General features: G+C 40.5%; 1 protein-coding gene and 1 non-coding gene across 8 annotated transcripts; one reads left to right on the forward strand and one right to left on the reverse strand.

Moving 5' to 3' along the window:
• The first annotated feature begins 149 nt into the window (after positions 1-149).
• On the forward strand, positions 150-17,729 carry Cdv3 (CDV3 homolog). Of its 7 annotated transcripts, none has more exons than XM_004834246.4 (5): positions 150-395; positions 991-1,067; positions 12,902-13,044; positions 14,013-14,172; positions 14,578-17,729. In XM_004834246.4, the coding sequence occupies exons 1-5, from the start codon at positions 150-152 to the stop codon at positions 14,591-14,593; spliced, it is 642 nt and encodes a 213-aa protein (XP_004834303.1). In that variant the 3' UTR covers positions 14,594-17,729. The 7 variants fall into 7 exon arrangements, with proteins under 7 accessions (XP_004834303.1, XP_021100036.1, XP_004834300.2 ...); XM_021244377.2 differs by having other exon boundaries at positions 14,581-17,729; XM_004834243.3 differs by having other exon boundaries at positions 15,319-17,729.
• Positions 17,730-20,936: 3,207 nt separating this feature from the next.
• Positions 20,937-21,044, reverse strand: LOC147825240 (U6 spliceosomal RNA). The gene has a single exon (XR_015441204.1). It is a non-coding gene; the product is annotated as a U6 spliceosomal RNA (small nuclear RNA).
• Between the last annotated feature and the right edge of the window lie 995 nt (positions 21,045-22,039).

Below are 22,039 nucleotides of genomic sequence, written 5' to 3' on the forward strand. Positions count from 1 at the left end.
CCGCCGCTCAAGCCTCGGCGACCCCGCGGGGCTGAGGCGTCGCCGCACCCGGCAGCGTGAGCGCAGAAGCGGCCTCAACCCGGACCTCCGAGACCCGCGGGCCGTGCCCGCCGCGGGCCCCACCCATCTGGGCCCAGGAGGCCGTGGCCATGGCCGAGACGGAGGAGCGGAGCCTGGACAACTTCTTCGCCAAGAGGGACAAGAAGAAGAAGAAGGAGCGGAGCAGCCGCGCCGCCAACGCCGCGGGCGGAGCGGCGGGGGCCAGGCCGGGCGACGGCACTGGCACGGGGACTAGGCCGGGCGACGGCGGGGCCGCGGGCACCAGGCCGGGCGACGGCGGGGCCGCGGGCACGGGGACCGTGGGCCCCGGGGCCGCCACGAAGGCCGTGACGAAGGTGAGGGGCCGGCAGCGGGCGTAGGGCGCGCGCTCGGCCGCGTGTGCCCGCCCCCGCTTGCCTTCCTGGGAAGGCGCCGGCTGCTTCGGGCGGCACGTGACGCGGCAGCCCACGTCGGGCCGGCTAGCCGGAACCGGACCCCTGCGGCCTCTCGGTTTGGGCCGCCGCGCCACTCACTCCGTTCGTGAGTGACGTCTGCTCTGAGTAATTGGTGTCGGACTTGAGTACCTAGTACGAGCTGAATTTGTTTTTTAGCGTGGTAAGTCACATTTGGGGCACCTATGTTGGGACGACTTGATCCCGAAGCCCGCTAAAGAAGTCAAGGCAACATTGAGCTAGAAATGTAGGCACGAAGTTACTATTGGTTTCTTTACTTGGCTTTTCCTAGTTGACTTAAAGTAACAGCTCGCCTGTAGGCACACGGCCGCAGTAACGATAATAGATTTTAGACGGATCGCGCGAGGGAGGACTTGGACCAGAAAATGAGTCCGTATTCCTTTGGGATCCAGCCACTTTGATCCTTTTTTCATAGTCTGATGGCTGCTTAGTTGCACGTTTGCAGATAGCTTTGATTGATAAGGTATTTCTTTCACAGGATGAAGATGAGTGGAAAGAATTTGAGCAAAAAGAGGTTGATTACAGTGGACTCAGAGTGCAGGCCATGCAAATAAGGTATGGAGTAAAAATGGGCTTAGATAACCTTATGTACAGCATGCATTGGACACGAGTTTGGTTTTTTTTAAGCCTCAAAGCAGCATCGAAGTAGCTTTGTACTGTAGGAGTTTAATAAGACTCCAGTGGATTATGTCTCTCTGTGAAAGTAGTTCTTCATGCTCATTGCATTCGTTGCCAGCTCTAAAAATCCTGTGATACCTTGCCTACTTCCAGTTCTCATTAGGGCTTTTTATTCAAGGCACCTGATTTTGTCTTTCAAAAAAAAAATTTGTTTTTGAGACAAGGTCTCCTTGTATGGCCCAGGCTGGCCTGGAATTTGAAATCCTCCTGCCTCAGCCTCCCAAGTACTGGGATTGCAGGCGTGTGCCACCAGGCCCAGCCAAATGTTTTACTTTTAACATTGGTTGTTGAAGTTAGTTTCGCTTTTTTGTTTCAAAAATAATGTGGATGTTCTTCAGATTCCAGCTTTTCCTTTTGCCTTTATCCAGTAAGCAAGTTAATGCATATCTTTGTAATTGAATAGTAGATTTCACATGCACACAGTGAAACCAGCTTAACCCTGCCAGTCATTGCCATCAAGGATAAGCACTATCCTAACACCATAATTTTTTCTACAACTTTATAGAGTGGAATTACATAGTCTAAGCTTCCATCCAATACTGGTGATTGAACCTATGGCCTTGGTCCTGCTAGTCAGATATTCTATGTCAGAGCTACACCCACGACCATGAATGTGCTGTTTTTAAAGTTCAAGGAAGCACAGTAATTTTTAAAAATTGGTTGGTTGAATTTAAAATTAAAGACATTATCAAATCCATGGTAGTCAGATACATGTTAAATAAATGTTACGTTTTCAAGGTTTGAACAGTAGGAAAAAACTGGTTATATGATTCCATTGCCTTTAAGATTAAAATTGATTTTTACCTCAGAGTTAAAGTGATCTTAATTAGCTGGTTCCAGTATGTAGGCAGTGCCAGTTACCAGCTGGCACCTATTTCCCTAATTGCAAATTGTCTTTTGATCTCTTTAGATGGTAGTATTTATGGCCTTAACTTTTGTGGAAAAACCAGGGCTAACATTTTTAATATTTGCTTACTAATTACCAAGGCTGAGCATTAAAGTCCTTAGGTGTTTTGGCATCATTTTGTGAGTTTTTGGCTAAAGGAAAAACCACCTTATTGGTGGTAGTGGGAAACTTTTAGGAAGTATGTCTTCTCCACTAGTTTTTAAGATTTTGTTTGCTGTGCTGGAAATTCCCACTGAACTATATTTTATTTTTTTGAGACAAGGTCTCCCACGGTTGCCCAGCCTAGCCTTGAACTTGGTGATCCTTCTGCCTCAGGCTCTAGAGTAGGTAGTATTATAGGTGTGCGTCATTGTGTTTAACTTCTCCGCTCTTCAGGTGACTGTAGTATTTGAGTAGAGGTGATTACACTGGAGTTTGATTCCCAGCCACTCATTGGCTTCCTTCATGTTTTGGACGTTTTTGAAGAGGTACAGTTTAGAAGGTTTCCTGTTCCTGTTTTCTTTTTCCTGATGTTTGACTTGTAAAAAAGGAAGAGTGAGTTGTGAGGTTCCTGTCCTTCAGGGTTGTTGAACCACTTGTGTATGTGGCTCCTTTAGGGTCTTCTTGGTCTGCCTTTCTTTTTCTGACTTGAATGACAGGGTTTTTTTGTTTGTTTGTTTTTTTGGTAACTGGGGATCGAACTCGGGTCCTTGCGCCTTCGAGGCAGGCAGCAGAACCACTGAGCTAAATCCCCAGCCCCTGACAGGTTTTTTTTTGACCCTGTTGAACTTATTGAACAGAGTAGTGCTTTCTGAAGGGAAAAGGTTGTAGAGAATATTTTTACTGAATTTAGCTTTTTCTGTCAGTGATTATAAATCTCATATCCATATTCAGAGTTATTTTAGTCTTTTAGCTTTTTTTTTTTTTCCTGGTAGCGGGGATAGAATTCAGAACCTTGGGCTTGCCAGACAGTTGTGATGCCACTGAGCAACATCCCTGGCCCTAGTCTTTTAGCTATGGACTACTCTTTCTTTTTTTCCTTTTGGCAGTGCTAGGGATCAAACTCAGGGCTTCACTGAAGCTAGGCAGACACTTATCACTGAGCTACATCCCCGGGGCTGACTTTAGATTTTTGTTAAAGAGACAGTGTAGTGTTACAAACTACTAGTAAAGAGAGAGTGCTAAAGACCAGTCTAGCCTTGGATTCTTTTGGCTGCTCTTGAAGGTGAAATATTTCTTAAATAATATTTTCATTAGAGGAGTAAGTAAATCTCAGCTAGTATGAATGTTTTAAGTTCTTGTTGACCTGAAGTATACCAGCTTTTATTTTTTGTTTGTCTTGTACTGGGGATTAAAAGCAGAGCCTTCCTACTGAGCTACATCTCCAGCCCTTTTATTATTTTTTTTGAGACAGGGTTTTGGTAAGTTGCCTAGGTAGGACTCCTTGATCCTCCTTGCCTCGGCCTCCCTTAGTACTGGAATTACAGGTGTCTACCACCTTGCCAGGCTTTCATAGACCAGCTTATGTATGTGTTTTTTCATTATGAGCCTCTAGTCATTGCTGCTGAATGGCCATGTTAGAGGTCTTTTACTAACCTGCTAACATTGCTAAACATTCTTTTTTCAGAAGGCTGTTTTTGTCAGAAACTATGGCATCTGGGGCCTGTATTCTCATTGTCTTAAATTTTTTTTTTTTTTGGTACCAGGCATCGAACTCAGGACCTTGTGCTTGCAGGCCAGGTGCTGTTTGTGCCGCTGAGCTAAATCCTCAGCCCTGTCTTAAATCATTTAATAAGGGGGAATCTAGCTTCCAGGAAAGCCTTGAGGGAGGGAAATCATATGAAGTTTAATAATTACTAAAATTTTCACCTTACATTAGTATTTCTGTAAACTTTGTATTAAATTTTTTGACAGTAGGATTGGGAGTGTGGCTCAGTAGAGCACTTGCTTTTAGAATGCATGAGACTTGGTTCTATTTCCACCAACACCACCACCCTGCCAGAAAAATTTCTGACGATGAAACTCTAAGTAGAGTGGGAATAGGTTCCTAGGTAGATTGCTCACATAAATGAGATGGAGTTACATGGCAAAAACATGGCCTTTGGGAAAGACAAACTTGGATTTGCATTTTAACCTCTGCTGCTTAGTGCTTGTGGTACCATGGGCCAATACTTTTACTTTGGAATGTTCTTATCTACAAAACAAATCAGTCAATTATTAGGATTCTTTTTTTTTTTTTGGTACCAGGAATTAAACTCAGGTCTCAGGTCCTTGCACTTGCTCAGCAGGTGGCGAAACCACTGAGCTAAATCCCTGGCCCCTATTAGGATTCTTTGAACAGGATATTTTTTAAATGTCCGGCATATAGAAGGTACTAGGTTACTATTCATCATCTTCTCTATTCAGTAGGTAATTAGGATGATTTAACTCTTGGAAATTTCTGCTATTTAACCATGAGTTATTTTATTTGTAATACAAGGATTTGGGGGAGGAGTACTAAAGGGTTATATAAGGTTATCATAACTAAAGTTAATCCTCTGAGGATATAGAAGAAAATGACATGTTCAGTGAGATAGCATTATGATAATCACTGGGCCTGGTTGGCACGTGCCTGTAATCCAAGCTATTTGGGAAGTTGAGGCAGGAGGATCACAAATTTGAGGCTAGCCTGAGCAACTTAGTGAGACACTGTCTTAAAATAGAAAAGGCCTAGAGGTGTAGCTCAGTGGTATAACACTTGCATAGTATGCCTGTGGCCCTGGATTCAGTCCCCAGTGCCGTCAAAAAAAACCATGGCATTAGGATAACCAAGCAAAAAATATCTTCCTTGGAGTGTTAAATGTTGCTAGAGATCTTACCTTTTTTTTTTTTATTATATTGGTACATTTTAGGTATACAGTATAATGACTTTCATCTTTGGAAGTTTGAACCTTTACATAATCCATCTTGGATCTTAGTTTTTCCCCATTCGCCTGCCCTCCCTTCAACCCCTCCACCCCTCCCTATCTACAAAGACTTTGTTTCCATTTTTTCTTTTTCTCATATTCCATTCCCTTCTTTCCTTTCCCCTACCCCTCCCACTTCCCCTTCCCCTTTGCCCCTTTTCTTCCTATTTCACATTATCTATTATACCTTTTAGTCCTTATTTACACTTTCAGTTTCTCACCCCAGAGAAACTATTCGGTATTTGCACGTGTCCTATTTATTTCACTTAAGAGTATCGGGTCAGTGTGCATCCATTTAACTATAAATGTCTAGTTTCTCGTTCTTTATGGCTGAGTAATACTTCATTTTATTAAAAAAAAAAAAACAACCCACATTTTCTTTATCCAGTCTCCAGTTGATGGGCAGTTGGGTTGTTTCCAAGTTTTAGCTATCACGAATTGTGCTGCTATGAACATGGGTGCACATATGTTGCTAGAGCTCTTGAATGGACTGCTCTCCTGTTTCGGGCAGAATTGTTTAGAAGGGAAGAAATTGACTTTTTCCTGATATTGATGGGACAGTGGCTCTTTATACAATAATATTTTGTCTGTGAGAGATACTGCTTTACTGTCTTAGTAAAGGACAAAGGGAAAAGAACCTTTGAAAGTTGACTTAAAATGAGGTTTTTATGCTGTAGTCTTGAGTTTTCTTACAACTTTTTGTTTTGGAAAATTAGAAATAAGAAAACTTGCAAGAATAATAAAAAATAAGTACTAGTATAGTTTTTGGTCAGACCCATCAATGCTTGGCATATTTTCTTTGTCTTTTTACCAAGTGAGAGTGAGCTACAAATACTCTATGCAGTCTTAAAGTTCTTGCTTGGCACAAGTTCAGCTTTAATAAGGTAAGTATATATTTTAAAGGGAACAGACATACTGTACTAAGGTTCCGTCTCACATTTAGCAGTCATCTAAAAATTTAGGTACCAAGAATATTTGTTTTTTGAAATAGGCTCTTGCTGTGTTGTTCAGGCTAGCATACAAACAATGTAGCTCAGGCTGGCCTTGAACTTGCTGCAGTCCTCCTGTCTCAGCCTCATGAGTATTAGGATTATTGACGTTTACCTCCATACCCAGCTCCCGAGAATATAAAATTAATAACTCTTGGGCCAGGGATTTAGCTCGGTGATTCCGCCGCCTGCCTCACAAGCGCAAGGACCTGAGTTCGATCCTCGGTACCAAAAAAAAAAATAGATCTTACAAAGGTCAGGTCATTAGAGACAAATTCTTGAAAGGGAAGCAGTTGAGGGTGATAAAGGGCCTGACACTTGAGCTTAAATTATTGGTTAATTATAGAACCTAGAGTCCTCCTCTATCTAAATGGACTTGAAAGATTTCATTTAGTTTTTGATGTTACAAAACATTGTACATGTGTCATGTTTCAATAAAGGATTTCGTTCTTGCAGCCCAGTGATTTGTTTTTTCAATATCGCTAATATTACTAACCCCCCCCCATTTCTCATTAGTACATGTTTTATACACATAATGATTTCATTTACTGTGGTGAGTTGGTGTATATATATATGTACATCTTTTTTGAGGGGGGGTTGGTATGTATGTATATCTTTTTTCTTTTTTTGGTCCACTCCTTCTTTTAACTCTTCATCCCCTTCCCATTTGTAAAAGTTCCACTTTCATTTTTTTCTTTCTTCAGTTCTTTTATTCCCCCATCCTCACATCTTCCCAAAAGAGTTGGTCATCATATTGCTGGCATACATGTATACCCGTGTTCATGGCAGCACTGTATCTCATGGTTTCTCTTACATGAGAAACTTAAAATACAAAATAAAAGATAAATAGAAAATAGAGATGTTTTACAAATGGAGCCCAGCGAGTTCTTGGACCCTTCTTTAGTTTAGATCTTTAAATGTGTTGAGTAGAGCTGCTCAAGAGAAAAAACTACTTCTGAGTACAAGTTGGACATGTTGTAGCAATTTTGTTTTGTTTGTTGTATTGAGGATTGAATCTAGAACCTTCACACTGAGCTACATCCTCAGCCCTTTTTATTTTGAGACAAGGTCTTGCTAAGTTAGGCCAGGCTCAAACTTTCCATCCTCCTGCCTCAGCTTTCCTCAGTGCTGGGATTGTAAGACAATAGGTAATTTCAAAGAAGTGCGCTGGGGTTAGAGGGAAGACAGAGGAGAGACACTGAGTGTATCCAGGAGGGATGGGGAGAGCTTGGGATGAAATGTGATATTTCAGTACAGGAGGCCAAGTACAGATAAGGGATTTTTATCTCCAATTTTACTGTGTAACAGTAGTTGGTACCGAAGGGACAAACTTTTGGAGTTCTTTTTGTTTCAGTTGCCTCCCCCTAGTGTTAGGGAAGGGGAATTATAATTAGGATGCAAAAGCCTCCTGTCTGTTGAGAGGAAGAGATAAAATGTTCTTTTTTTGGAAACAAGGTCTTGCTGCCTTGTCCAAGCTGGCCTCACATTTAGGATCTTTGTACTTTAGCCTCCTAAGCAGTCAGGATTAAGGGCTTCTGTTACTGTGTCTGGCTTTGTTCTGTCCTTCATAAGTATACTGATTAACCTTAATAAGGGAAATGAATTTTTCCTATCATATAGAGAAAATTTCTGTGTTATGCCTTAGAGCTGTGAAGAGAATAAAATGTGCTAAGAGGCAGAGTGAAACAATGTGGGCCTTAGTTCCTTCATCTGAGATGAAGGCTCTTAAGACAATTTTCAATATTTAATTTAGGTAATACTTCAGAATCATAACCCAAAATAGTAAGTTGTCTGCATGTGCCTTTTGTTAGCTACATCAGGCCCTATAATTAAATAGATCATACCCTCTTTATTTTTCCTTCTTGTACCAAAGATTAAACTGAGCTCTATCCCAAGCCCTTTTTTATTTTGAGACAGGGTCGTCTTAAGTCATTGTATTGCCCAGGCTGGGGTCAAACTTTCAGTCTTCCTGCCTCTGGCTTCCAGAGTGCTGGTATTACAGGTATTCACCACCATGCCAGGCATATCACACTTATTCTTTACTAATAGTTTATAGTCTAGAAATATTTTTAACTTTTCATGATTTTATTCATCTCTTCCTTTGTCTCTGAGGGCAGGGTGGTGATAGATACAGTATCCAGCAAAGGAAATAGCTTTTACTTGAGATGGTATGTATCAAACCAAAATGGGATTTTTCTTTAAAATTTTTTTGAATAACAAAAATACCATTTTGTTGTTTTGCAGTGGTGGGGATTGAATTGTACTTGTTTTTAGGACATTTGAAAAAATATAAAAGTGTAAAGAAATCTATAAGAATTTTCCATAATCACTTCTGCCTAGGGATAATCAGCATTAAAGGTTTTTGCATTTAATTTGAAGATTTTATTTTGCAGACTAATAATTTTGGAGTCTAGGTATATTAGTCACCAAATACTAAAAGTAATTTGAGGGAAATATGTTTGAGATTTTTGTTTTTGTTTTTGCGATATTAGGGATTGAACCCCAAGGTCTCTAAAACATTCAAGGCAAGTGCTCTACCACTGAGTTATTTATCTCCATCCTTTTTAAAGACAGGATGTCACTAAGTTGCCCAGCTTGTCTTGAACTTGTGATCCTCCAGCCTCAGCATCCTGAATAGCTGGGATACAGGTGTGCACAATCATACCTGGCTTGTTTTAGAATTTTTGTGTGTGTGTATGTGTGTGTGTACAGTTGTGATGTGGTGCGTTGATGAAAGCGCAACTGAAAACTGTGATGCTTCAGCTTGGGGTACGTACAAGAGTATGTAAGTGCCATGGAGGTCCATGGGGATTTTCATTGCTTTCTCTGACATGGATTGGGTTGTTGGGACATTATTACTAGTCATTTGTTAGCTAGGTGAGTAGTATTCATGCTTTGACCCTTGAACCAAACAAATACCATTACAGTATAGCTACATTGGCATGGCTGCAGAAGTGGTGGGGTGTTGTTGTTGTTGTTGTTGTTGTTGTTTGTTAAACTGTTTTTGGCTTAATTCTGAATTTTGGATGACATTGTTAACAACTTCTGGATAAATTATAACCCTCATGTCCTTACTTGGGCATCCATCCCATTTAATAACTTGCCTTAGAAAACAGGGTCTTACTATCTAGTATCCATCTTTTAAAATCCATTTTTAGCTGAGTGGGGGTGGGGGGGAGCATGTGCCTGTAATCTGTAATCCCAGCACTTGGGAGGCTGAGGCAGGAAGATTTCCAGGAGTCCAAGGCCCGCCTAGATTATATAGCAAGACCCTGCCTCAAAGAAAAAATCATTTTTAAATTGGATGTGATTGTGCACACCTTTAATCCCTGTAGTCTGGGAGCCTGTGGCTGAAAAATTGTGCATGTGAGCCCAGCCTGTATCACCAGTATCCTTCCTGTGTTACTTTTTTCTTGCTGAGGTAAAATACCTGACACCCAAAGTTGCAGGGGAAGAGTTTACTTGCCTTACTGTTCATACAGGTTTCAGCCCATAGTCAGCTGGCTCTAAGACAGGGATGGCAAACAGGCCTCGAAGAGGAAAAACATGGCACCCACATGGTACCAAAGGCAATAAGAGATTTTAGCAGCACTTTGCTGCCCATTTTATTCAGACTACCAGGATTAGGGTGGTGCCAAACTAATCACTCACATGTAGTGGTTTAGTAATCACACGACTTTAACCTCAACATCACACATTCCAGATTCAACTTCCTCTGAAAAAAAGTCCCACCTCATCTACATGAGGCTTTGGGGGTGGGGGCCATCTAAACACAAACAGTAACACTCCTCCCCAAAAAACCCAAAGCAAAAACATTTTATTCACTTATTTCGCAGTACTGGGAAATGAACCCAGGGCTTTTGCAAAAATTGCATTTTATTTATTTTTTGCTTTTTTGAGACAGGGTCTTGGCTTTTAGTGCAGGCTGGCCTTGAACTTGAAGTGATGTTGCTGCCACAGCCTCCCGAGTGCTGGAATTACTGGTGTGCACCCGGCAAAGATTCCATTTTAAAAACATGTTTTCAAGAAACAAGCTGAATTATGTACATGTACCAACTCCCCAGAATGATTATAAAGTGCATGTACTGCCAAATATGTACTAATACAAATTTTTTTTTTTGGTACCAGGGATTTGAACTCGACCTTGTGCTTTCGAGGCAGGCGCCAGAGACACTGAGCTAAATCCCCGGCCCTAATGGATATTATTTCCTTAATGTTATGGACTTTGAAAGATCATTTAGGATGGGATGCATTCTTTTTTTGTTTTGGTACTGGGATCAAACTCGGGTCCTTGGGCTTGCAGAGCAGGTGGTGGAACCACTGAGCTAAATCCCCAGCTGCAATTAAAAAAAAATAATAACGTTCTCACATTTTGTTTTGAATTGGAAACTACCTTTTTCTTTTGGTGTATGTGCTACTTGTATAAAAATGTATACGAAGGCTGAGCTGGGGATTTAGCTCAGTGGTTCTGCCGCCTGCCCCACAAGCGCAAGGACCTGAGTTCAATCCCTGGTACCAAAAAAAAAAAATGTATACGAAGGCATCTACTAGTGGTGTTTACTATGTGCTAGGCACTGTTCTAGGTGCTATATATCTTATTAAGTCATTTTATCTTCATAATGTGGCTGTATTCCTCATTTTAGATTAAAAAAAACAAGTTAACTGCCATCCTCAGTATCTCCTCGCCACTAAATGTCAGAGCCTAGATTTGAACCAAGCAGTTTGGCTTCAGGATTACCTCATAACTGCATTGTAGCACCCAAAGATACTCCTTAAAACATTTTTTAAAAGTAGTTTATTTGTAGTATTACGGATTAAACCTAGGGCCTTGCATATAGTGGGTATTTACTCTGTCCTAAGCTACATCCCAACCCCTAAAACTGATCTAAATGTTTTTGCATTTATGCTATGCTCATGTTTTAGTAATTTGCTGGTTTATGTTATGAATGTTATTTCCATATCAGTACAGGCCTGACATCATTATAAATAGTTACACAGAATTCTATTATGTGTTAATACACTAAAAGGAAAACTTAAGGATGGTTTGGCCATATTCTTTATCTTTTTTTCCTCTCAGAGAATAGTGTTAAAATAAATGCAGATTGAAGATAATGCCCTTCCCCACCTTCATAATTGGAACCTCAGGCCTCTAAATGCTGAAGTCTGGTTGGTAGGGCTTCACACGTTACTACCATTATCTTTGAAATTTTCTTAGGCTTTAAAAGAGCACATCATGCTAACAAAGAAATTTGTCTTACAGCCAGAACATACCTTATTCTAATAACAGTGAAAGGAAAGCACACTTAGATACAGAAGCCAGGGGAGGCTGTCATGATTCCCAAGGTCACATGGGAAGTTAAGGAGTGGGTCATTTGTTGTTAATGGCCGTGATGGTAGACCAGGTATTAGGAGAACATGTGTAAGGGATAGAACATTGGGAGGGGGAAAAGTGGTGGAGGAGGTTAAGAAGTTAAGGATCTACAACAAGTCACCACTGTCACAAACAGTAATTCCAGGAAAGGTTAGGAATCACTGCCAAGTGTATCAGCAGGATCAGTTTCAGAAAGGAAGCTTGATGAACAGTAACAGTATTTGCTAAATATCCCTGCCCTTTGAGCCAGCAGTAGAGAGATGTGTGTATACTTGATCATTTAGAATGATCAGATTTACATAAAATAAGTAGCCCAGTAAAAGGAAAAATAATCAAAAGATACCTTGGAGAAATTGTAGGTTCTAATTCAAAAATAAATAGGGCTGGGGATTAGCTCAGGGGTAGAGCATGTTCAAGTCCCTGGTTTGACCCCCAGTTCCACATATGCACAAAAAGAGTAAAGAAATTAAAATTGACTTTAAAAATTTTATAGCTGGTCATGCTGGCCTGAGCACATGTAGTTCCAGCACTTAGGAGGCTAAGGCAGCAGGAGGCTAACTAAGGCCTAGGAGTTCAGGGCTAGCCCAGGCAGCACAGCAAGACCCTGTGTCCAAACAAAGATGGATAGTCTTAGGATGGTGTATTTCCAAAGAGTGTTTCTTTTGTATTTATAATTGGTAAGCTAAAGACCAGGCTCTTACATTTTCTTTTTTAAATAGATGACAAATGCGTGTTTGGTTTTTTTTGTACTGGGGATCTAACTTGGGTCCTTGTGCTTGCACAGCAGGCAGCGAAACCACTGAGCTAAATCCCCGGCCCAAATGCATGTTTGTTTTAAGGGTTAGTTCTGTCAGGAGCAGAGACTGGAACTAATGAGATCTGGAGCACTGACTGATGTGAACTTTGGACATAGGTTTACTTTCCTCTTGTTAGCGTGAGAATTCTCATTTTGAGAGCATTTATAACATGCTGAAGGATTATAAATAAAATTACATCTTTTGAAAACCCTTCATTTGTTCACTAAAAATATATCTAACCATAAATGCCAGTTTGAACACGTTGGTCCTAGAGCAATCTTGGAATTGTGCATTTAACTCTTCAAGTCACCCGTTTCTCTGCATTTCATTCGACCTATTCTGTAGTTCGTTGAGCTGGGATCTGGCACTTACCTGGGGCTGCTACAAATAATCATATAGTTTGTCATACAGCCATACCAGTATGTTAAACATTTCTCAGTTTTCTTGAGTGTTTGAAGTGGCTTGCAAAATGTAATTTTCTAGGCTTTTTTCTTTAAAGTAGTGAAATTCCTTTTTCTCATGAAGTCAAATGGGAGTCCCAGTGTATTAAGTAAATTTGTTTCTCCTGCTCCCTACCTTCTTTTTTAAACATATGAGGCATTTAGGCTTTGAAGAGTTTGCTAAATGATTTCTCCAAGAGTCACAGAGATAAATGTTGATACAACTGAGGATCTGGCCTGATAGTTTTCCTGGTGATTCTTCATTTGTTTGCTTTTCCAATAGTGAAAAGGAAGAAGATGATAATGAAAAAAGAGAAGATCCAGGAGATAACTGGGAAGAAGGTGGAGGTGGTGGAGGTATAGAAAAATCTTCAGGTCCTTGGAACAAAACAGCTCCGGTACAAGCGCCTCCTGCTCCAGTAATTGGTAATGTTACTGTTTCTGTCTCAGAAGACAGCTCACTAATACACAGTTGTACATGTGCTCTGCATTCAACTAAATGCATGCCCATGGTGTGGTTGGGAGCTCTGGAGAAACTTTCAGGATCTTAAATGGAAGAAATTTGGAGGTTAGACGTACTTTTGTTGTGTAAAAATATTACACAATTTTTGTTGGCTAAAAATATTTAATGTATTTGTGGGATTCAACCCAGGGCCTCACACATACTAGGCAAGTACTCTTAATCACTGAGCTACACCACCAACCAAAATAAAGTTTTTGATAAGTGGAAATCATGTACGTGTCTATCTATGTATTACGAGGTAGGGGAGATAGGAAAAGTTGGGAAATTTTGTCCCCAAACTGTTAGGATAGTAGAACATGGGCTACTCAACGGCTGAATTTTTTCTTCTTTCTGTTTTACCTGCGTTTTCTAAGAAAACAAGGTTGAGAGCCTTAATCCATTGATGTGGAAGAGAATGAGATAAGGTTATCTAATTGCTTGTTTTTACTTTTCATTTATAATTTTAAACTACACAGGAATTTTGTTTACATAAGACATCTCATTTAGCTTGTCATCAGGTAAAGAAATGATTGTTCATGTTTACTCATAGGGAAACTGAGGGCAAAAATAGATGTATTTTGAAAGGTAGTTCCTAATGAGGGCTACCTCCCAGGCCAACAGCAGATGCCTTTCCCACTTCCAATAGCAATGCCTTAGAACTTATTTACAAAGAAAATTCAAATTGTACGTGGAAGAACGGTTAAAACAATACCTTAAAGAGTGTTGAAAACATTTCCTCAAACTACTTTTTCTTCTGTTGTCTCACCCAGAGACCCTTCCTGAATCAGGGATTGCTTGTTTTCATAATTATTAAATGATCTGGGGGGGCAAGAATGGTTTATTTAAACACAGAACATTTGAATGGTTTCTCTAAACTGTTGTAAAATGTTAGTTACAGAAACCCCAGAACCGGCAATGACTAGTGGTGTGTATCGGCCTCCTGGGGCCAGGCTAACCACAACACGGAAAATGCCACAAGGACCACCAGAAATATACAGTGATACACAGTTTCCATCCTTGCAGTCCACTGCCAAGCATGTAGAAAGCCGAAAGTAAGTACTGATTATTGCCTTTTGTTTGGGACTTTCCAGCCCTTGTCCAGGAGGTGGTGTGGGGGTATGCAGACCCACTTGAGGGAGATTACTCCTTATCTGCTGGCAGGCACCTGAACCAGGCTGGATCTTAGGTACCCAAGAGGGAAGGGTGGGGGGCAGCAAGGGGAAGAGAGCACTAAAGACACTATCTGCTATCAATCTCTCTTAAGTCCTTATGTTTTGTGGTGATGGCAAATTGCACAGCTAGAAATCTTTATAAGTACATTATTACTAGTTTATGTTTTTTATAGTATAGAACTTGGAAATGTAGAAGCAGTGTTTCGTTATATTCCCAGTAAACATGAATGAATAGGTGAAAATGTTGGCATTTATCAATCTAATATTAAAATAATCTTATTTCAGCAGGTACTTAAAATGAATGCTACCTGGAGTTAAATGACCACATGTGGTACATCTACATCTTACTTAGGGACATGAATTTTTAAAAGTAAATAAAATGGGAAGAAATATAAATGACATCAGATGGAAATTTTTTTGGGGTGGCTTTTAAAGTAAATCCCAGCCTTTCTGCCTCTGCCTCTTTGAGAGCACAGCTGGCTTGAAATTAAACCTCCACTTGGACTGGCTCCTCTACTCTGTGGTACAAAATATATAAGGGACCTCTGAGAGGCCAATGACTGACCACGCTCATCTTTCTTTACCTGATCTGACCTGACCCACTCCCACAAAGCAGAAATGAGGAGAAGTCATTGTCATGAGAACTTTACTTGAATGAGAAAATCGTTACCTTTATGCATAAAGAAACATTATCAACTAATTGCTAAAAGTAAAACTGAGTCTTAGGAAGTCATTACACAGCTTCTTTCCAATTGTCTTCAAGTTGGTCCCAAAATAAGTTTCCAGTAAATACTCTTTAGTAGAAAATGAGACCATAGAGCTGCATTACAGTATTATGTGTCTTCTGTTCAATTGAAGCCTTACAATGGTTTAATACTGATTTTATGTACCATTTCTCCCTTCCTGTCTCTCCCAAAGATTCTTCTAAGGGGTGGCTTTTTTTTTTTTTTTTTTTAACTAAAGGAAGAGCATTTTCCAAAAACTCTAGTGAAGAAATATTTACTGATTACATTTCTTTTCCCTTAGGGATAAAGAAATGGAGAAGAGCTTTGAAGTAGTAAGACACAAAAATAGAGGTAGGGATGAGGTGTCCAAAAACCAGGCCCTTAAACTTCAGCTAGACAACCAGTATGCTGTGCTTGAAAACCAGAAATGCAGCCACACACAGTACAATTAAGGAGTGGTCTTTGCCAGCCCCTGTAAGGTAACTAGACCACAGCTAACCACCATGAACAGCCATTCATCATCTGATCTCTGTTGGATCTACAGCAACCGATGCAGACCATGCAAGTGACCTGCCTATTGCACTATGGAAGTTCAAAGTGTCACAACTGCTCTTTATGTATATTGGATTTAGGGGAATCTTCATTGTTACGTGTGTGAACTAGATTCAACACTTTTTTCATAATCACTCTGCAAATACAAAAACAAAACCTGCAGTCAGTGGTCATTTGGAAAATCTTTTTATGTTCAGATACTGAGCCTTTGTAAGGGTTGACTACCTCAGATTTGCTGCACTCTTTGGGGACTTCATGTGGATCACAACTTCTGGATAAGAGCGTTACAGCTATTAAAAGTGTCGATGTGAACCTTGAAACCAGCTCTACTGGATTCCTATCAGAAATCCTGCAGAAAGTCAGCCATTTGGGTTCTGATCTGCTGTAAAAGATGAAGATTTAAGTGACCTTAATTAACCTGTCCTGTGCCCTACCCTAAGGAGTACTCTGTAGTTAGCTGTGGCTATATTAGACTTTTGGAACATACCACTTTCAAAAGAACTGATGTGTTCAGATCATCTGAGTAGGGCTGTGATTTATAATTTCAATTTTTAGTTATAGTCTGAGGTAACTACAAATTAAATTCTCCCAAACTTGGGTCCACCAAGTGGGAAAGGGGGTGGGCTGGGGGAATAACTAGTTTCCTTTAGTAGTTTTTTAAAATTTGGATAGTGCTTTCTCTGTGTTCCACATTAAGGCCTTTTTTGCTTTGACTTGGAATAAGTTCTTTGACAGAGCATATCGCTTGGTTAACCTGAAATATGCATTCGAATTGTGATGTCTCATGAATTTGCCAATCCCTAGAGTGGAACCAAATAGCCTTTGATGTAAAGGGCAGTGGATGCTGGAGGCTCTACTTCAGGTGCTGCTGTAGCCTCCTCTAATCATGACTAAATTGTATAGTAAACTGCTGTGGAAAGAGTATGGTTTCTGCTCAGGCTAAGGCAGTGGTGGTGAACCTATGGCATGTGCACCACAGCAGGCTGTTTATCATTGAAAGCTCTAAAAGGTTTGCCATCACGAGGCTAAGGGATTCACTGACATGTCCTACAGATCAAAGCCCCACAAGCTAAACCTCACCTAGCACCTATTTCAGTTTCATGGATCTTGTGTGATCTTTGAGAATTCCATTACTTGTGTCCAGATTTTTAAGGTATTGGCCATTCTGTAGATGCAGTGATTGTCCCAACTAGCTCTGTTACCAACCCTTGGTGTCTTCATAGTGTTCATTTGGAAAGGCAGGCTAAAGACACAGATGTAGCGCTTCTGCTTTTAATAACTGCAGATTACAGACTATCCAGTAGTATATAGTAGTTCTTACAAGGGACTTGAGGAAGCTTCTCCCGATTATTGACATTTTTTCCATCTAAGGAGATAGTCTAGCAGTTTTTCCCTAGTCTGGTATGTTTGGTTCAGTAGAAGTATTTCATAGTGGCAGTGACCACTTGATGCAGAGTCTGGGTTTCTCTATAATCCCTTCGCCAAATGCAGTAGTTGCAGACATGCTACTGACAAGAGTAAAGCAAGTGGGTAAGTAAAACTGTCCTGGTGTTGGGGGCATTTTCTTACAGGATTTCAGTTGTAACATACTGGTGCAGGAATCAGACTCCTAGGAGGGTCACACGCAGTGCCTCCTGAGAGCCCCTGCTGGCCACTGTGGGCAGTAATGTTGACATTAGTTGAAGTGGCAGGTATGCCTGCCTTCTGGTGTATTGGGTGAGTAGCTGAGCCAGGGAGAGGAGCTTGGATGATTAAGTGAAAAATAAGAGATTCTTGGTTAAGCTGAAGACTTCATTTGGGAACCAAAAACAAGTAATCTCTTGGACCTTGAGTCACATATTTTCCTTGAAAAGTATGGATTGTCCCAAAAAATTTTGTTGGGGGTTATATTGACAGGTGGAGTAAGATTAATAGAGGTTTTATTTAATGGCACACTGTACTGGAAATCTGAAGACCTACAGCAGATTTAAATTCCAGCTCTTGTTATAATTTTTTAAGATTGTGAAATTATAAAAATGCACATGAATCAAGTTTTAATATACTGTATGATGGGTGGATGAGGCAGTCCATTGTACCATTTCTTTCTTTGGATTCTCAGGCATGGTTTGGCAGTGCAAGAACTCTGTAACATTAACAAATTCAATAAAATAATAATATGGACTGTGGGTTGTTATAGTTTTTATTCCACACCCTTAAGCTATCTTTGGAAAAGGTGCGTTGATGCCTTCTTGCTGTGGGTGATGATAGTGCTGTCTCAGGAGTAGAGTGTACAGTGTTAAAATGACACATGGAATGAAAATGGCTGCAAACTGATGTATATTCCTCTTTGCAAAAGTACTAAAATGTACTTTTGTGTGTGGTATATTTTATTATTGTTACCTTAAAACGCAGCAAGGGTATATCAGATCTTTATTCTGTAGACCAAAGTTTTGAGGCTCTGTCCCTTGAAACTTTTTCTCAAAAGCATCGTAGTTCTAAATTTCAGGATTTTGTTTGAGTTGTAGTCCCTAAACTTCTAAACCAGAGAAGGTATGTTGTGTACAATTTACATAGTTTTGAGAATATTCTCAAAGTATGCAAACCATTATGACTTAATTCCTAAATATTTTCTTTATTATAAAACAACAACAAAAAAATTCTGTCATTTCTCACCCTATCCACACATCTCAGCCTTTGGCAGCCAGTATTCTATTTCTGGCCTCTAGATTTTCTCTTCTGGACATATTAAAAAGGTTATACAGCTTATAACTGCTAAACTATACAATGACTTCTATGTTGGATTCTAAAGTCTCCTGGACCTTCTTATCCTCTTTGGGGGAGGCTATTACTAGTTCCTCCCAGTAGAAACACTTGGCTATATTCATAGCAATCCTGCTGACCTTATAATTTGGCCCATGTATTCTTAACTGTTTCTTTGGCTTTGTCTCCTCTGGACTCAAAGCTATACGGCTACCAAGGTGACTGCTTGGCACCTAGCAAAGGTCTTTAGATAGACCCTCTCTAGAGTAACTCCTGATCACAATGACCATCTTCGGCTGGAAGTAGCCAGACCGGTCTTTGCCCTTTGCTCCCTCACAGCAGTTAGGGGTACTTCTTCAGAGGGGGGGAATATTGCAGATAGGTAAGTTAATTAGATATCTTCTAGGCAGATAGGGCCTCCCTTAAGGCACCAGCCCTCCAGGAGCCAACAGCAAGGAGCCAACATGGAGAACAATTGAGGCGCATTCACCATTATAAAAAGGAAATGAAGTACTACCCCTAGAGATAGCAGTGATTGGTATTCTAAATGGGAAATTGCTTGTATGTGATTTGTCTTCCCATTTGTTGCCCAATCAATATTACCTGGGTGACTGTACTTGATAATATTGGTTGGCCATGGTTTTGTTCCCACCTCATGCCCACCTTGTAAATTTCTATTGGGTCTTTTGTAGTTTTGTCCCAGTTTCTACCCACCTCACCACATGGCTTTGCTGTATAAAACATCTTTGAAAAGTGGGGTGGGTGGGCAACCCACTTTCAGGTCCCCCTTCTGTCTTAGAAACTTTTTCAAGAAATTTTTCCTACTCTTAAGAAAAAAAATTACAGATGATCTTCTGAGACTGTCTTTCACTTGACATGTTTTGAGTCTTTTGTATGTTGTAGCATGTATCAGTGCTTTATTACTTGCTATTGGTGGTTTTGTTTTGGTGTGGTACTGGGGATTGAACCTAGGGCCTTCACACTGAGCTATGTTCCTGGCCCTTTAACAATTTTTGACAATATCCTGCTATGTTACTAAGTTGCCTAGGCTGAACTTGAATTTGCAGTCCTCCTGCCTCAGCCTCCCTGGAGTGCTGCACTTACATCTCCATCTTCAATGTGTTTTTGAAATGGCTCCATTTTGATACAACCTAATTTTTTAATTGCTTGTTTTATCTTTCATTTAGGTTTTGGATCTATCCTGAGTTAATTTTTAATGTGAGTGTGATTTCTAATGATCCAAATTCATCCTTTGGCAAATGGATAGCCAGTTGCTCTGCACCATTTCTTGAGTAGACTCCCATAACTGGCACACTAAACATTTTTTTCTTAATGTGAAATTGACTAGGGATGGGAACAGGTGGAGATTGTCAGCAAGGTGGGAATGTGGGATAGGAATTGAACGAGGTCATCAGGCTATAGGGGTGGTTGGCAAAGGAGTGAAGTGAGGGCAGAGTTTGTATTTGGGGAGTAGAACCAAATTAATGGGGGTATTCAGAGATCTGAAGGAGAATCATGAGCAGGTATCCACAGTGTACTGAGACTGCTGTTTGGTAATCGCTTTAGTTTATCAACCACTGTAACCAGGCATGAATAAGGCCTGTGGAATACACACAAGTTATGAGTTGATTCTCCTGGGCTTGAGAAAAAAATATTATCAAAGATATCTTAAATAATTGGCTTGAGCATACATGTATGATGCAAAGAATTAGGTCTGCATAGGATATGCATTAAAGTAATACAGTTCATGCCTTTAGAAGTTGCATGTCAAGTGAGAACTAGAATTCTCAGTAAATGGATGTAACAAGATGGGTTAGGTATGTTAGCTTTACATTGTGACAAAGTACTTGGTATGAACAATTTTAAAGAGAGAGGTTTGTTTTTGCTCACGCGTTTGAGGTTTCAGTCCTGATGGGCTGGGCTGGCTCCATTGATTTTGATTTTAACCCATGGACTGGCAGAAACTATGGTGGGTGGGGTGAAGGAAAGCTGCTTGTGGCAGGCAGGAAGCAGGGTGAATTTCCACAAGTTGCAGAGGAAGAGGCCAGAGAACATAGGTCGTCCCTAAATTCATGCCCCATTATCTTATCTAATCCCTTCAACCAGGCGCCACCCGTTTTTGTCACCATTAAAACGATCAGATTATTTCAGTGGATTAATTCACTGATGAAGTTAGAGCCCTCCTGATCAAGTCTTTTGTGGAAATCCCCACAGAGACTCAGGAGAATGTTTTACTAACAGCCTAGGTATTTCTCAGTCCAAGATTAGCGATTACAGTAGGATTTAACCATATTAAAGCAGTCTTCAGTCTTTCAATTTAACATTTTGGGGAGCTAGTCAAAACATACAGCCCAACTTCTATAAAGATAAGATCCTTTGTCTAAATATTACAGAAAAGAGTAGGTATGAGACCACCAGCATTCCCGCCAAGCTGACAGCTTTGGTGTCTGGTGAGAAGCTGTTGAAGTAGATTTAACGGAGTGATGAGAAAAGTTGATTGCAAGTACTTGGTGTGATCTACATTTTGTATTTTCATTTTAGGAAATGGTTTTCTATGGCAAGCTTTGTTTTCTTTGAAACCTGACAGCAGTTTTTGAATTCAAGCTCTGAATTCTAAGATCTTGGCCTATTTTACTGTGTCTTGTAACAAAAATGACATAATTTCCTCGCTCAGGGGCCATACTAATCATCTCTGTGTCGTTCCAATTTTAGTGTATGTGCTACCAAAATGAGCACGGTGTAATTTCCTATAACATCTCTTTGCTGCCTTTTCTGGAAAACCCAAACTACCTGCCTGACTATTCTTTGCCTCCCTTTCTTCCCCTTTCTTTTCTCTCCTCCCTTCCTTCCCCTTCCATCCCTTTTCTTCCTTCTCATTGTTTTTTTGAGACAGGGAATTGCTGTGTAGTCCAGTCTGCCCTCAAACTCACAGTTCTTCCTCTGCCACCCAACTACTGGTATGTGCCACACCCAATTTTGTGTTTGATCAGTGTTGAGGATTGGACCCAGGGCCTCATGTATTGGGCAAAGCTGTATACCAGTGATGTTGAACCTTTTAGAGCTTTCAATGAAGCAGCCCACCATGGCATTTGCACCATGGGTTTGCTGCCACTGCTCTGTACTGAGCTATTCCCCGGCACCAATCTCATTTTTTAATCTGTGTAGCGAAGCAAAGTGTACAAAATAAAGCATTGTTTTGAATGTTAGCCTGTGGAAACTAAAAGTTTACTACCAAGAACAGATACTCTGTCCAGTTTACATAGCATATTTATCCCTAAGTGGTTTTCTTCATGAGTGGGACAAATAACTAAGATTATGTCCATGGTTCTCAACCTGCAGCATTTTGGAATAACTTGGGAATCTTTAAAAATCTTTATGCCTGGGGTCGGGGATTTAGCTCAGTGGTTCCACCACCTGCCTCACAAGCCCAAGGTCCTGAGTTCGATCCCTGACACCAAAAAAACCCACAAAACTTTATGCCTGACCCCCACCTCCAGACATACTTAATTGGTATGGTGTGTAGTCTGTGCATAGGTTTCTTTTTTTTTTTTTTTTTGGTACCGGGGATTGAACTCAGGACCTTGTACTTGTAAGGCAGTTGCTGGAACCACTGAGCTAAATCCCTGGCAATGTGCATAGGTTTCTTTTTGTTTTAAAATTCTGCAGTTAATCCTAGTGTGCAGCAAAATTTGGGAACCACTAGGTTATGTCAAAATAGATAAATTGTCTCC

The sequence above is a fragment of the Heterocephalus glaber genome, unplaced genomic scaffold, assembly GCF_053883595.1.
Source record: "Heterocephalus glaber isolate CG9 unplaced genomic scaffold, H.glaber_assembly_v1.0 deba00001504, whole genome shotgun sequence".
NCBI classification, from domain to species: Eukaryota; Metazoa; Chordata; class Mammalia; order Rodentia; family Bathyergidae; genus Heterocephalus; species Heterocephalus glaber.